Source organism: Pelodiscus sinensis, chromosome 5, assembly GCF_052426305.1.
Source record: "Pelodiscus sinensis isolate ZL-2025 chromosome 5, ASM5242630v1, whole genome shotgun sequence".
Classification (NCBI taxonomy): domain Eukaryota; kingdom Metazoa; phylum Chordata; order Testudines; family Trionychidae; genus Pelodiscus; species Pelodiscus sinensis.
This window is the reverse complement of record NC_143056.1, coordinates 133,032,065-133,047,613: the sequence shown is the minus strand read 5'-3', so window position 1 is coordinate 133,047,613 and position 15,549 is coordinate 133,032,065. Positions and strand designations below refer to the sequence as shown.

Here is a 15,549-nt window from a genome sequence, read left to right as displayed (position 1 = left end):
CCAAAATAGTATTGCAGTGTAGACGTACCCTTAGAGACTAACAATATACATAAAGTATCATGAGCTTTCCTGGGAAAACCCCACTTCCTCAAGTGAGTGGAGAAAAAGGAGAAAACTGCCAATTTTTATTTTCTGCTTTAAATTGGGAGCGTTTCCTTTTCTTCTCCACTCATCTCTGAGTCTCTAATGTGCTACTGAACTACTTGTTTTTCTGTAGAAGAGGGATTGTGGGAATGGCACAACTCAGGGGACAGTGAGTGAGAAATAGACAATGGTGGAGCAATTGCTGATTTGAGACTTAATGGGTGATCACAAATAATTATACAAGAAATTCAATGCAACCCGATCCAACAATAAAAAAGTCCCTAAATATTTGGAAAAAATGGAAATGTTAATGTTTTCCTTTGGGCTCGAAGGAAACATTTAATAGGACCAGAAAGGAACATTTCCACTCGTTTCTAGGCACTTTTCAATGTAAAAGCAAAGGTAAAGAAGAGCTAGATCTACAAAATGGTTGGGAGTAGGAGAAGTAGTGATGGTTCGGTTTCCCCTGGAGTTTTCTACACAGTAGTTAGAGCACACACCCCGTGTGGGAGACACAGGGTACGTCTAGACTACAGGGTTTTGTCGACAGAAGTTTTGTTGACAGATACTGTCGACAAAGCTTCTGTCGACAAAGAGCGTCTAGACTGCAGCCAGTTCTGTCGACAAAGCAAGCTGCTTTGTCGACAAAACCCTGTAGTCTAGACACAACCCTACATGCAATAACACCTTCTGTTGACAGAACTCTGTCGACAGAAGGCGTTATGCCTCGTAAAATGAGGTTTACCAGCGTCGACAAAACTGCTGAGTTCTGTCGACGTTATGTCAACAGAACTCAGCGGTAGTGTAGACGCAGGTATAGTTTTGTCGACAAAAGTCCACTTTTGTCGACTTTTGTCGACAAAACTCTGTAGTCTAGACACACCCACAGTGTTTCCAATACTGACTTTTTAACTATTCAAGGGAACTTGAAAAACTCACTTTTTGAACATGCACTGTGAATTACATGCATTGCCATTAGATTGCCCCATGTTCTACTGGCATACAAAGTAGACACCTGGCTTCCTGATACAGTCCCAGATGTCATGCTGTAGCAACAGACTCAATTGCCATCAGTCCGGTTACTATTTCTTTAAATTAAAGCAAGCAACCACAAGCAAACGGGATGGAAAAAAACCCATTATTTTCATATTGTGACCATCTGTAATCCTCACACTCACCCCTTTTGCAAGACAATGATATATTTTGTACAAATCATACCACATGAGGTATCATTTGAAAGCTCATAATCCGCTGATCATCATGGTCCTGGTAAAATTTGTGTACCAACATTGCATGTAGAGTTATAGGTTTCTACTGTATAAGTTTATTGAGACATTTTGAGGTTAGAAAAAGGAAGCCACAAATATTTCCTGAGATGCAAAAGGACAACTGATGCCATAGTGAGGTGTCAGAAAACTCACATGATACCTCCCATGTTTAAGAGGCCATTCTTGGGCAGGAAGAAGGATGTGAATGAAAAGAACCAGCTGGTATTTTCCATCTTTGACTCCAGAACCTCAGCTGGAGATGACTCTTATGAATGACAAGTGACTATTTAAGGAGAAGGCAAATGCCCAAAAGGTACTCTTCCTCCTTTTCCCTCTGCTCATGTCAACAACATTGAAAGAAAAAGGAAAGGAGCATTGGACTGGGGGAGGGTCCTGGCTGAAAGGCACGCAGACAGAAAGACTGGAAAAGCAGGGGGCGAGAGAAATCTTTGATTTCAATTAATTTAGTTCGTTACATTTTATCTTTTACTAGCAGTGGCTGATAACCCTGGACTCCTTAGAATTGCCAGATCCTGGGGTAATAGCACCTGTTACCGCTCCATGTCTGACACAACAGGCCTTTGTCTCATCCCTTCCCACAGACCAGGGTGGCTGTAGTGTCAATGTGTGTGCCCTGCCTGGGCCGAGGAGACGCAGCTCCCAGTGACACACCCAGGCCCTGCGCTAGCTCCCAGATCAATGCTCATTGCTAGGGCTGCCTGCTTACCCTTGCCAGTGGTGGTGCCAGGCTCCCACAGGTCCACTCCTGCCTCCTGGCCCTGCTCCCACCTCACCCACCTGGCCAGCAGAAGGTCTGAGCTGGTCCGCATCCCCTCAGGGCTAATCCCACCCCCACACTCACCCACAGAGCGGAATCTCCTTCTGGAAGGGGCAGGGCAAAGGCCTGTCATGTCAGAACATTTTTCTACAAAATTCTAGAAAGTTCTGGCGTTTTCTAGAAACTCCTCAAGTCTTCCAGTGTACTCTCGAATGTTTTCTGTGAGACACAGCATGGCGGACTCCTCTCCTTTTATAATAGCTAAGATTTTGATTTCTTTGCAACTGCAAATCTCAATTCATGAACATTAAACTTCAGCTTATTTCTACCCAGGAAGCAGCTCCAGAAGTATTCTGGGTAACTTTACTGAGGTGAGCAAACTATTTGACTCCCAATCTGATTTTCAGGGTTCTGAGTACTTCTGTCTTCCAACTCACTCTAAGAGAACCAAAACAAAGAGGTACCACCAAGTGATAGGCAAAATGATCCATTACAGAGCATTTCAGCCTTTGATTGCAATGGCAACAAGCCATGCTCGTTAAGAAAAGGAAGGAATTAGCCTGAGAGGAGCCTTGGATAGCTCAGTGGTTTGACCATTAGCCTACTAAACCCAAGGTTGTGACTTCAATCCTTGGGGGGCTATTTAGGGAGCTGGGGCATATCTTTCAAGGATGGTGTTTGCTCCTCTTATGAGATCAGGGGACTAGATTCAAGGTCCCATTCAGCTCTATGAGCTAGGTAAATCTCCATACATTTTAACTCTATTGACCTTATTTACCAGAAAAAAAGAGAAAGGAAAGAAAAGAGCTCTAACAAGGAACAGAGAAGACTGGGAGCAAAGAAACAGAACAATAGACTTAAGAGACAGGAGAAAATTCCCTCATCCATTCAAGGACTGTCTAGACAAAAGTCACTACAAAGACTTAGCTACAGAGATGAACCAGCACTGGTGTGTAGATGATTTCTACATTGAGGGAATGGGGTATTTCCACCTCTATAGTAAATCCACATCTCTAAGAGGCAGTAGCTAAATCCACAGAAGAACTGCAAGTAGGATTAGTAAAACTAAGGTGCTTCCTACAGGGTGTGAAACAGCCTTGTGTGATAGAGCTTGGTTGATCTAATTTTAAGCATTGTGACCAGGTGTCTGCCCCGCCCTGGCCCTTTGAGGGATTAAAACCCAGCCCTGGGTGAGAGCTGGAGGCCTGGAGCGGTGCAGCAAGCAGCTGCAGCAGATAGCAGTTAATTAGGATCCAGCTGAGGGGAGTATACATAAAGGCTCATTGCACAGCACAGACACATGGTTGCTCTAGCTGGAGAGCTGGAAGGACTTAGTTGCTAGGGGGAGCAGGAGGCTTATTGAGACAGAGAAGTGCTGGGGAGAGGCAGGCAGAGCTGGGGTGCTCTGGGCAGGCAAACTCCCAGGCTGTAGGGCTTGGAGCAATGTCTCAGAGTACTAGGGCTGTGGGGAGGCAGCCAGGTTAGCAGCAGGCCCACACCCCTTTGCTGGTGATGAGTGGTCATGTTACACTGCAGTTTGCCCCTGTGGCAGGGGGTAGAAGAAGACTGGCAGTGGGTCACTGAGGCAAGGGGGGACTTAAGGGGTTGGAGGGTCCCCAGAAGGGGAGGATTCCAGCGTGTGGGGGCACTGTGATCAGGCAGTAACCAGGTAGGAGGGTGCCAAGGTCTGGGAGAGACATGGGCCTTGCCATAGAGGCTATGTCTACACTGTGGGCTTTTTGCAGAAGAGGAAATGCAAATGGGTGTCAATTTGCATATCTCTTGCTCTCATTTACATATTTTCTTCCATTCCTTTTTGTGGAAGTGGTTTTTGTGATAAAAAGCCCTGTGTCGATGGGGCCATTTGGCAGGGGGGGAAAACAGTTTTGCTTAAGATCCCTTATTCCTCAAAAAAAGGAGGTTTACAGGCTCTTGTGCAAAAGGTTTTTTTTCCTGACAACTGGCCCCCTCTACACAGAGCTTTTTGTCTGCAAAAAGGATTGGAAGAAGGTATACAAATGAGTGTGAGATGCAAATTAGTGTTTGTTTGCTTTTCCTCTTCTGCAAAAAACATGCCGGCTGTGTCTACACTGGCTACTTATTACAGAAAATCAGCTGCTTTTCCGGAATAACTTGCCAGCTGTCTACACTGGCCCCTTGAATTTCTGGAAAAACACTGACTATCTACTGTAAGAAATCAGCTGCTTTTCTGGAAATACTATGCTGCTCCCATTTGGGCAAAAGTCCTTTTTCCAGAAAACTGTTCCAGAAAAGGGCCAGTGTAGACAGCACAGTAGTGTTTTTTCGCAATCGGGGCTTTTTTGCGGAAATGACGATCGGGGCTTTTTTGTGGAAAAGCACGTCTATATTGGCATGGACACTTTTCCGGAAAAGCATCCTGCCAATGTAGACCCGCTTTTTCCGGAAATACTTAACGGAAAACTGTTCTGTTTTAAGCATTTCCAGAAAATCATGCCAGTGTAGACGTAGCCGCTGTGTAAATGTAGCCAGCGTGGTGCAGAATAACAAGTAACAGAGGGTGCACTCCCTGAGTGACCAGCAGGAGGCGCCCTTTGGAGTGAGGCCTGTTGTGTTACAAGCATAAACCAGGCCAGCAGAATCCCCTTCTTTTGTTTTGTTCAGGCACGTTGGGAACAATCCCGCTATCTCAACTTCCCATCTCTGTGTGGGTGGGGTGTACATTGGAGGTAACTGGCGAGTGCGGCTACATGTGTGTTCCTTCCCCTGCCCAGTCCCCAGGCAGGCATTTCCCCCAACCCTGGCCTTAATTCAGGCCTGGTCAATACAGAAAATCAAGCAGCTCATGAAGAGTTGTGATATGGGCCATGTTGAGGGGATGGAAGAAAGACATCTACCATTGACACACCTGGGCTGTATCTAGACTGGCCAGTTTTTCTGCAAAATCATCTGATTTTGTGGAAAAACTTGCCAGCTGTCTACACTGGCCGCTTGAATTTCCGGAAAAGCACTGACGATCTCATGTAAAATCATGCCTGTGTCCTTCCATGTGAATGTTCTTCAGAGGCAGCTCATGTCTATGGGTGTCCAGGGCAGTTCCAAAGGTCTTATCCTCTGACTTAAACTGTCCATGGGCAGTATCAAGAGGGGCAAGCACTCTAGGTATACCACATGCACCGCTTCTCCCTTATCCACAAGATTCATTATCCTATCAAAGAAAGCTATCAGATTGGTTTGACATGATTTGTTCTTTACTATGGTACACCCACATCTTGAATACTGTGTACGGATGTGGTCTCCTCACCTCAAAAAAGATACTTTGGGCTTGGAAAGGGTTCCGGAAAGGGCAACTATAATGATTAGGGGTTTGGAACGGGTCCCATATGAAGAGAGGTTAAAGTGACTGGGACTTTTTAGTTTAGAAAAGAGGAGACTGAGGGGGAATATGATAGAGATGTATAAAATCATGAGTGGTGCAGAGAGGGCAAATAACTTTTCTTTATTTATTTGTTCCCTTAATAGAAGAACTAGAGGACACTAAATGAAGTTAATGGGTAGCAGGTTTAAAACTAATAAAGGAAAGTTCTTCTTCACACAGCACATAGTCAACCTGTGGAACTCCTTGCTAGAGGAGACTGTGAAGGCTAGGACCGTAGCAGAGTTTAAAGAGAAGTTAGATAATTTCATGGAGGATAGGTCCATAAAAAGCTATTAGCCAGGGGATAGAAATAGTGTCCCTGGCCTCTGTTTGTGGAAGGCTGGAGATGGATGGCACGAGACAAATGGCTTGGTCATTGTCTTTGGTCCATCCCCTCCAGGGTACCTAGTGTGGGCTGCTGTCAGCAGACAGGATACTGGTCTAGATGGACCTTTGGTCTGACCCAGTACGGCCGTTCTTATGTTCTTATGTACGTTCTTCTGTTCAAATCCATGGTGGCTGTTCTCTATCACCTTATTTTCTTCCAAACATTTGCAGATGAATTCCTTAATTTCTTGCTCCATTATCATTTAATACCACAGAAGGAAGGAGTAGGACAATTAATCTCCAGTGTCTCAGTGGTTTTGGTTCACTGAGTGCATTAATGAACTGTTGTCTCTCTGGGTACAGGTATTCCCAGTTGCTCCAGAGAACATGTCCCATAGATCACAGGTATCTGTATAAAACATCTTGAATGCTACAAACTAGAAGATTCTGTGAATGGAGAAACCACGTCTTGCTCTTCTTGGCAGGTACATGCCATTGTCCTGCATCAGAGACAGGCACACAGACACCATGATAACTAGCAGGTACTGAATTGAAGACCTCCAGCACTAAGGTCCTTAGCTGGGTTCCTATCCCTTGAGATAACCTCTTTGACGGAAAAAAAAGGGAAATTGCTTAGTCACTGAAGACAGTGTGTTGCATAATGTTCCTGAGAAAATGCTGTTATCAGATGCCAAAAAACTTACGTAGCACAGGAGCTTCACCCCAAACTGACACACCGAGCCACAAAGCTCCCATTGCTCAAAGAGGGCAGAGAGATTGAAACTCATTTACTCTCACCCCTTCTTGAGCTAAGCAATAATCTCATCACATTGGGATGGTTTCACCCTGATTCTCTCACAGTGGAGTCCCAAGTCGCTGTTTGCTGGTTGAATTAGTGAACAAGAATGTTTGTGTTGGGGAGGGGGGAAGGAGGGGTGACTAACCACAGCAACCTTGTATGTGTTCAGTGTAGGCATTGTATGGAACAACTGACATGTCCACCCGTCAACATCTGGGTCTTTGGACTAAGCCCTTCCCTAATCCAGGACTGGTGTCCATTAAGAAACTGATTTTTGTTTCTCTTCTCTTACTTTGTCACAGAGAAGGGATAAGTTGTCAGAGCCATCCACCACCCCACATCCCTGCAGCTGCCTGATCTCGGCTCAGAGGAGATGGAAGAGGGAAATCACTCCGTGGTCACTGAGTTCATTCTCACAGGACTGACAGATTGTCCGGAGATGCAGCTCCCTCTGTTTGTGTTGTTCCTACTGATTTATGTTGTCACCCTGGTGGGAAATGGGGGGATGATCTTGTTAATCACGATTGAATCCCAACTCCACACCCCCATGTACTTTTTCCTCAGGTATCTCTCTGTCTGTGATCTCTGCTATTCCTCAGTAATTGTCCCTAAGATGTTGCAGAATTTCTTAGCTGAACAGAAACGCATTTCTTACACTGCCTGCGCTGTGCAAATGTATTTCTTTGTCTCTTTTGCAGATATTGAGTGTCTCTTGCTGGCTGTGATGGCGTATGACCGTTATGTAGCCATCTGTAACCCGCTGCTCTATACGGTCACCATGTCCAGGCAGCGTTGTAATCAGCTGGTGGCTGGGGTATATATTGTGGGGTTGGTGGATGCACTCATACACACATATTGTACATTTCTACAGTCATTCTGCCGCTCCAACATCATCAACCATTTCTTCTGTGATATTCCCCCACTGCTAGCACTCTCCTGCTCCGATACCCACACCAGCGAGATTGTGATGTTTGCCTTCATTGGCTTTCTGGTGGTGAGCACTGTTGTGATTGTCCTTCTCTCCTATGTCTACATCATCCCCACCATCCTTCAGATCTGTTCCGGTGAAGGGAAGCGCAAAGCCTTCTCCACCTGTGCTTGTCACTTAACTGCGGTGGTCCTGTTTTATGGTACCCAGCTCTTTGTTTGTTTACACCCCACCTTCAGCTATATGGACACCGATAAAATAGCTTCAGTGGTCTATACCGTCGTGATCCCCATGTTGAACCCCCTCATCTACAGCTTCAGGAACACAGAGGTGAAGGGCGCCATGAGGAAAGCCATGAATAAACTCCAACCCTTGTAACCAGACAGGAACCCCCCTGTAACATCCATTTTTGCTTGCCTGGATCACACAGGCCACACAGAGCAGTAAGCCTTGAACAGAAGGCCCGGATATGCAGGCTGCTGTGTGACCCTGAATGGCTGTAAACAAAGATACGCCAATTGCTGACCAAGAGGCTGCCGAGGAGTGCCCTTGACTGAAACCCATATTGATACGAACACACAGCTGTCTGCAGGGGGAGGAATCTCTCGCCCAGTAAAAAAAATGTCCAGTACTCACAATTTAGTTCTCTCTCTTGCAAGTGTAAATTAAGTTGAAACTTGCTTGTAAGAACTGACGCCACAAAGACAGACCAGTACAATTTGGCATCTTAGATAAGAAAGAGGATACGGGTCCCTATCGGTATAAAGATGGGTCCAGCAGCACGCTTACTTTGAATGTCAATCTACCATCTATTTGCTGGTCGGGTTAGGTGATTGGCCTCCTGAGGTTCCACGGGGACGCCCACCTCGTATTCGTCTTTCCTAGGAATTGAGGGACCGGCCTTGGCTTGACCTGCTGGAGTCGAGAGGCACAGAAGGGGGTAAAAATTGTACCTGAATGTGGTCCTTTGTCTTAAGTGTACACATAGACTTAGAGCTCTTTAAAGATTAAGCTGTTACTTGGTACCATTACTTCTATTTTCTATCTTTATTTTCTTTGTAACCATTTTTAAGATCTATATTTGCTAGCAGTTAAGAAATAGAGCAATAGTCATTGTAACCATATGATTTATAAGCTTCTTTAATAAACCTGTAACTGTTTAAGCTTTAACCTGACTCCTTCAGTTGCTGGAACAGAACTAAGCACAATTTAAAAGAACTTCAGCCAGTCATAAGGGACAGGTATAGGAAGAGCTTGGGCGTTTTCGATCGTGTCCCTCCCAGGGGACAGATCCGTTGGGGCATCTCTCAGTCTTCCCTAGACTGCCCTCTGCGCAGGGATCCTGTATCCTAGCAGTTGAAATCTAAGCTGTAATAAGCTCTCCCTATAAACTCTGGGGTGTCTTTCAGCCTGTTGACTGCCCTCCGCGACAGGACCCCGGTCCAAGTGGTAAAGACACGGACGTTAAACCTTTTCTCAGTAACACACACACACATGCTGCCCTGACCGTCGGCTGACAATCCAATCCTTGAAGTGATGGAGGGTGGAAACAGGTGAATTAAAGTCTCAGCCCATTGCAAAGTTATTTTGCACTGCCAATGGCAGTATTGTTCATTATCATATTATTATTGTTGCTGATTTCTTTGTATTGCAACAAGGACCCACATCTCCACTGAAATCCGGGGTTGCCTCAGCAAAATTCCTGGAGGTAGCCTCTTTCACATGTGTGTTCATAAAAATAAATGTGTTTTTGAAAGCATGGAGAGGATTGTATTGCAAGGGATGGGGATGGGCAGGGTATCAGATCCTAGCACCCTCTTCTTGTAGTGAGGTAGGTTTGGTTCTGCAGTTTAACACATGGAGTCTGTGATTTCTGTGGTGGAATCAAAGGGGGTTTTGTACATGCTCTTGCTACTGTGCAGCCCTTCCTGTGCCCCATGGGGTGGATGTAGAGGTGGTCCCCTGGTTTGTGTCCATGCGTAAGGGGGACAAATATGATTTCCAATACAATGGCCTGTATTGTAAGTTAAAGGAACAACAGCATGAGAAAATGGAAGTGTGTTTTTCCTCTGTGACATGCTGCACTGAAATGAGTACAAAATAGTACTCTAAGGAAGAGTTCTTTCTTCTTTATAAAACTCATATCAGGCACTCGATATTTATATGACTTTTTAACTCTTCAAGGGAAGTAGATGGAGTCCCTTTTTGTAGATACACTGCAAATTCTATGTGCTGCCCTCAGATTGCCCCATGTTTTCCTGACATACAAAATGGAGAGACCTGTCTTCCTGATGCAGTCTCAGATGTCAGACTGTTGCAATGGACTCATTTACCTTTAGTCCAGTTGCTCTTTTTTAAATTGTATTTTCTTGTGGTTGCTGGCTTCAATGAAAAATAGTATTTATACATTGTGATAGTCTGTACCTTATGCCTCCCTCCCTTTTGCAAGAGAATGGTACATTTTGCACAAAGCATGGCATGTGAGGTATTACTTGAAATCTCATAATCCGCTGATCATCATTATTCTGGAAAAATGTGTGTGACGACACCTGTGTGTAAAGTTCTAGGATTCTATTGCATAACATTATTGAGACAATTAGAACCTAGAAAAGGAAGCCAACTTATTTTTTGCACAGGCAAAAGGCCAATTGATGATTGAGCCAGATGTCAATAAACTCATATATCACCCATGCCCCGATCAGTGGATATCCCTTGCCCCAATCAGTGTTCAGGCAGGTGCCCCCCAATGTTGGCCTCCTTGCTATAAATAAGACTTGGCCAACAGAAACTCAACGAGCTCGTGCAGAGATCTGGGCCAAGCTGTGGGCACTGAGGGACAAAATGTTCCATTGACATACCTGGTGTTTCAGACGGAGGAACTAGACTCCTCAAACAGAAGCTCTTTATGTAGGAGAAGAAAACCTGGAGCCTAGTGTTTAGTTAAAAGGTGTGTGGCTATGGGCAATCAAGTGGCTTGGATGGGGTAGGTGAGATATTCTCACCTTTTTTTTCAGATACCTCCTCCCCCAATGATCCATGGTCCAGCTGTGCCATAACAACTGTTCTTCTGCATGTAAAAGTTAGGGCTGGCGTTAGAAGGTAGCAAGCAGGGAAATTGGCCAAAGCCGCATGCTACAGGGATGCTTCAGGCATGGCTGGGGGGTTTGGGTCTCTGAGCTTCAACTCCATGGGGCAGGATTTCAACTTTCTATCCTGTGTTTGGCCGACCCCTGGAAACCTGCTTGTGGCCACCCTGGGTTGAGAACCACGATACTGTAGGTGTGATGGCTGCACTCTGATTGGCCCAACACTCAGAGCCTAATAACAGTGTCACAAACTGATCGTGGCCCTCATAAAACTCATTCTTCATGCTGCCATTTTCAACTGACAATTCATTGACAGCACACAACCTCATCTGTGCTATTTTGCTCCTCGTGGCTTATTCCCTCCATGCCCTCTAGTGTTAAGGGTATTGGTACAAATGGTTCCCTGTCAGACTGTGTCTCTCCTCTGTGGTGCCTCCGGCTGGTTATATTGGGAATTAGCTCAAGGTGGCTTGAGTGCACTGCATTTGATTGCTGTCTCAGCCATTTTTCTCTGGATCATCTCCAACATGTCTCTCAGGACAGACATCACTCCCTGAGAGAAGGGTGTCTGCTTTTTACAGTGATTTCCGGCAGTGCTCCCCACTCTGCTTTCTCTCTTCTGGGAGTATCAGAAGACTTGAGTGACCTAAGTCTAGCCTCTTCCTGCAGGGGCAAGCTGAAATCTGTGCTTCTATGGGACAGGTGCATTGAACTAGGAAAGGGAGGGGATCCCTGCCAGCGTGCTCTGTAAGCTGCCTGCGTGCACAGCCACCCAGGCGAGATTCAGGATCTGCCCAGCTGATTCCCACAGCTCCCACAGCTGCCCACAGCTGACAGTATGTGTTTCTACTGGTGGTGCACATCCCCATATGCCCATGCAAAATTAATTCCGCACATGGATGGAAAAAAATAGATGGAACATTGATGTGGGCCCACCCGTTATTCTGGATTCTGAGCCAGGGATCCTCTTGTGGCAGCCTTCTTCAGCCCTCTTTCACTCCCCATGACCCTAGCTTCCCGCCAGCCCTTGTAGGTATCAGGCTGGCAGGTATCAGGCTGAAGCTTCTGCTGCAGCTGCTCTCCTGAGTCTGCCTAGCTCTGCTCTGTCCACAGTTCTTCACCCTTCCGGGTCAGGCCCATCTGAGCTCACCTCCTCAGTTCCATAGCTTTTCATAGGGCCTAGCTTGGCCCTTATTGGCTGAGTGTTCCCTTCATCCTGATTGGCTACGTTTGTGCAGGCTCCCTTTTGCTTCCTGTTCACCCTTTCCCTGCTGGAGTGGGGCAGCTACCCCACTACACAACCGCTTTCTTAGCAACACTCCAAGGGGGTGCAGTTCCTGTTGCCTTAGCTTTTCCCTCAGCTGGGCCCATAGAAAATCTATTTCCCTTTGCAGGCTCCTCATTTAACTAAACTGCTCTCACTTTCCTGTGCTGCTTTGGCACAAGCAGAGCCTTCACTGAGATTTAATCTTTACCTCAGGGCGAATGCACATTCCCACCCAGCAACCAGCCAGGAACACTTTCTCCCTCCCTTAAGGTCATGCTGTTACATACAAAGTCATATGTGGGGCCTGTAGATCAGCAGACCCGGGGTGGAAGTTTCTGTCCTAGCAGTACACAGCATTGGAGTTTACAAACTCAAACAGCAGCTGGGCTATATCAGCTTTAACCCATGCCGAGAGCTGGGTAGCTACTATGTGGTAAACAAGTTTGACCTCAGTTCCCAGCCCCATGGGAACATTGAGAGTGGCATTGTGCCAGCTAGCGGACACTTAATAAACAACTGTGGTGTAACTAGTGTAGGGAGTCTCGTGCCCAATGAGTCTCACCTGGGACCTAGACCTCAGAGGGTGCCCTGAATCCCCCCATCTTGAGCCACGTCCACTGCTACTTGGTGTGAGGTGACAGAAACGGGACTCCCCGCAGACTGAAGGGGCATAAGCATTCCCAAGTGCCTGTTGTTCTCTCTTATGCATTGCTCTGCCTATGCTTATTGATCAGTCACTTTGCAGTAGCTGTGTAACCATCTGGCAGTATTAAGCCTGTAACAGTAGTGACGTGGTGAGATTAATAAACGTAACTATCCCTAATCCATAATCCTGTTTGGCCAAGCACTTGTAAGTTGACACATGCCAGCACATGCCCAAACGGGAGCAGCATAGTATTTCCACAAAAAGCACTGATTTCTTACAGTAGGAAGTCAGTGCTTTTGCGGAAATTCAAGCGGCCAGTGTAGACAGCTGGCAAGTTTTCCCAGAAAAGCAGCTGATTTTCCGGAAAAACTGGCCAGTCTAGACACAGCCCTTGAGTACTGTGTACACATGTGGTCTCCTCACCTCAAAAAAGATATCTTGGCCTTGGAAAGGGTTCAGAAAGGGGCAACTAAAATGATCAGGGGTTTGGAAGAGGTCCCATATGAGGAGAGGCTAAAGTCACTGGGACTTTTCACTTTGGAAAAGAGGAGACTGAGGGGGAATATGACAGAGGTATATAAAATCATGAGTGGTGTAGAGAGGGTGAATAAAGAAAAGTTATTCATTAGTTCCCATGATATAAGGACTAGAGGACACCAAATGAAATTAATGGGTAGCAGGTTTAAAACTAACAAGCTAAAGTTCTTCTCTGCATAGTCAATCTATGGAACTCCTTGCCAGAGGAGACTGTGAAAGCTAGAACTATACCAGAGTTTAAAGAGAAGCTAGAAAATTCATGGAGGTTAGGTCCATAAAAGACTAAGGAATGGTGCCCCTGGCCTCTGTTTATCAGAGGCTGGAGAAGGATGGCAGGAGACAAATCGCTTGATCATTGTCTTTAGTCCACCCTCTCTGGGGCACCTGGTGCTGGCCACTGTCAGCAGAAAGGCTACTGGGCTAGATGGACCTTTGGTCTGACCGAGTACGTCCATTCTTATGTTCTAATAAAACAAATCACCTTTCTGCTGATCAACTCTGCTTGGTTCCAGCCAGAACTAAACTTGTTCTGGGTAACTCTCATGGAAATTGTGTCATTTAATGACACAGGAGGAAAGAGTGGGACAATTAATCCCCAGGGTCTGAGTGACACTGAGAGTGACTTTGGTTAACTAAGCACATTAATGAGGTGTTGTGTCTCTCTGAGCTCAGCTATTCCCAGTTGTTTCAGGGAGCATGTCTCATAGATCATAGATCGCAATATAAAACTTCCCAACGGCTCCAACTTGGCACTTCCTGTCGATGGAAAATGGCCGCCATGTCGTTCTCCTCAGCAGGTATGTGATTTTCCCACAAGCACCCACATACAGACACCTTGGTAATAAGCAGGCATTGAATTCAAGACCTCCAGCATTAAAAGCTTCAGTTCAGTGCCTACCCCTTGAGATAACTGAGTGACATCTTTGGTTGGAAAAAATAGGCAATTACACAGTCACTGAGGCCACTGCCTCTCATTCGGAATCTGGGTTTCCGTACCGACTAACATAAATGCCGTTTTCACATTCTGGAATGATTAATTAGCTACGCTAGCCAGTTTTGTCCCAAACCGATATGCTGAGCCATGGAGCTCACCGTGCCTAAAGAGGGAAGAGAAATTGACATTTGATTTCTCTTACCCCTTCTTGAGCTAAGCAACTATCACTTTTGTCTGAGAGAGTTTCACCCTGATTCACCCACAGTAGAGTAACAAGTTGCTGCTTGCTACTGGTATTAGAGAACAAGTGTTTTGTGGGGGAGGGGACGACTGGTCTGTGTGTCCTTGTATGTGTACAATGAGTGCATTGTATGGAACATCTGGAATGATCAGCTGGGAACATCTGGCTCTGTGGATTAGTCATTCCCCAATATGGTACTGTCGCCCATTGAGAAACTGATCTTCATTTTTCTTCAATTTCATTACAGAGAAGGGATAGGTTGACTGAGGCATATGCCTCCCCACATCATGGTAAATGCCCGATCTTGGCTTACAGAAGATGGAAGAGGGAAATCACTCTGAGGTGACTGAGTTCATTCTCTCAGGACTGACAGATCGTCCGGAACTGCAGGTCCCCCTGTTTGTGTTGTTCCTACTGATATATGTTATCACCCTGGTAGGGAACGGGGGGATGATCTTGTTAATCACAATTGACCCCCGACTCCACACCCCCATGTACTTTTTCCTCCGGAATTTGTCTTTCTTTGATCTCTGCTGTTCCTCTGTAATTGCTCCTAAGATGCTGCAGAATTTCTTAGCCGAGAGGAAAAGCATTTCCTACACTGCCTGTGCTGTGCAAATGTATTTCTTTGTCTGTTTTGGAGATATTGAGTGTCTCTTGCTGGCTGTGATGGCGTATGACCGTTATGTGGCCATCTGTAACCCGCTGCTCTATACAGTCACCATGTCCAGGCAGCGGTGTAACCTGCTGGTGGCTGTGGTGTGTGCTGTGGGATTCGCAGATGCAATGATACACACATGTTGTACATTTCAGCTGTCATTCTACTGCTCCAATATCATCAACCATTTCTTCTGTGATATTCCCCCACTTCTGGCACTTTCCTGCTCTGACACCCTCATTAATGAGATTGTGATGTTTGGCTTCATTGGATGTGTTTTAGTAGGCAGTGTTGTGATTGTCCTCCTCTCCTATGTGTATATTATCTCCACAATCCTGCAGATCTGCTCTTCCGAGGGCCGGCGCAAAGCCTTCTCCACCTGCACTTGTCACTTGACAGCGGTGGTCCTGTTTCATGGTAGCCAACTCTTCATGTACTTACGACCCTCCTCCAGCTATTCCATGGAAACAGACAAAGTAGCCTCAGTATTTTACACGCTGGTGATCCCCATGTTGAACCCCCTCATCTACAGCCTGAGGAACACGGAGGTGAAGGATGCCCTGAGGAAAGCCATATATAAACATCTCACCCATTCATAA

General features: G+C 45.9%; 2 protein-coding genes across 2 annotated transcripts; both read left to right on the top strand.

The window, feature by feature from the left end:
- Positions 1-7,026: 7,026 nt before the first annotated feature.
- LOC142829350 (olfactory receptor 5AR1-like) lies at positions 7,027-7,959 on the top strand. The gene has a single exon (XM_075928840.2). The coding sequence runs from the start codon at positions 7,027-7,029 to the stop codon at positions 7,957-7,959; it is 933 nt and encodes a 310-aa protein (XP_075784955.2).
- Positions 7,960-14,598: 6,639 nt separating this feature from the next.
- LOC149524411 (olfactory receptor 5AR1-like) lies at positions 14,599-15,549 on the top strand. The gene has a single exon (XM_089778238.1). The coding sequence runs from the start codon at positions 14,611-14,613 to the stop codon at positions 15,547-15,549; it is 939 nt and encodes a 312-aa protein (XP_089634364.1). The 5' UTR covers positions 14,599-14,610.

What these genes read in the sequence shown, in the direction of transcription:
- LOC142829350 (XM_075928840.2), top strand. Translation starts at nt 7,027, where the DNA reads ATGGAAGAGGGAAATCACTCCGTGGTCACTGAGTTCATTCTCACAGGA.
- LOC149524411 (XM_089778238.1), top strand. Translation starts at nt 14,611, where the DNA reads ATGGAAGAGGGAAATCACTCTGAGGTGACTGAGTTCATTCTCTCAGGA.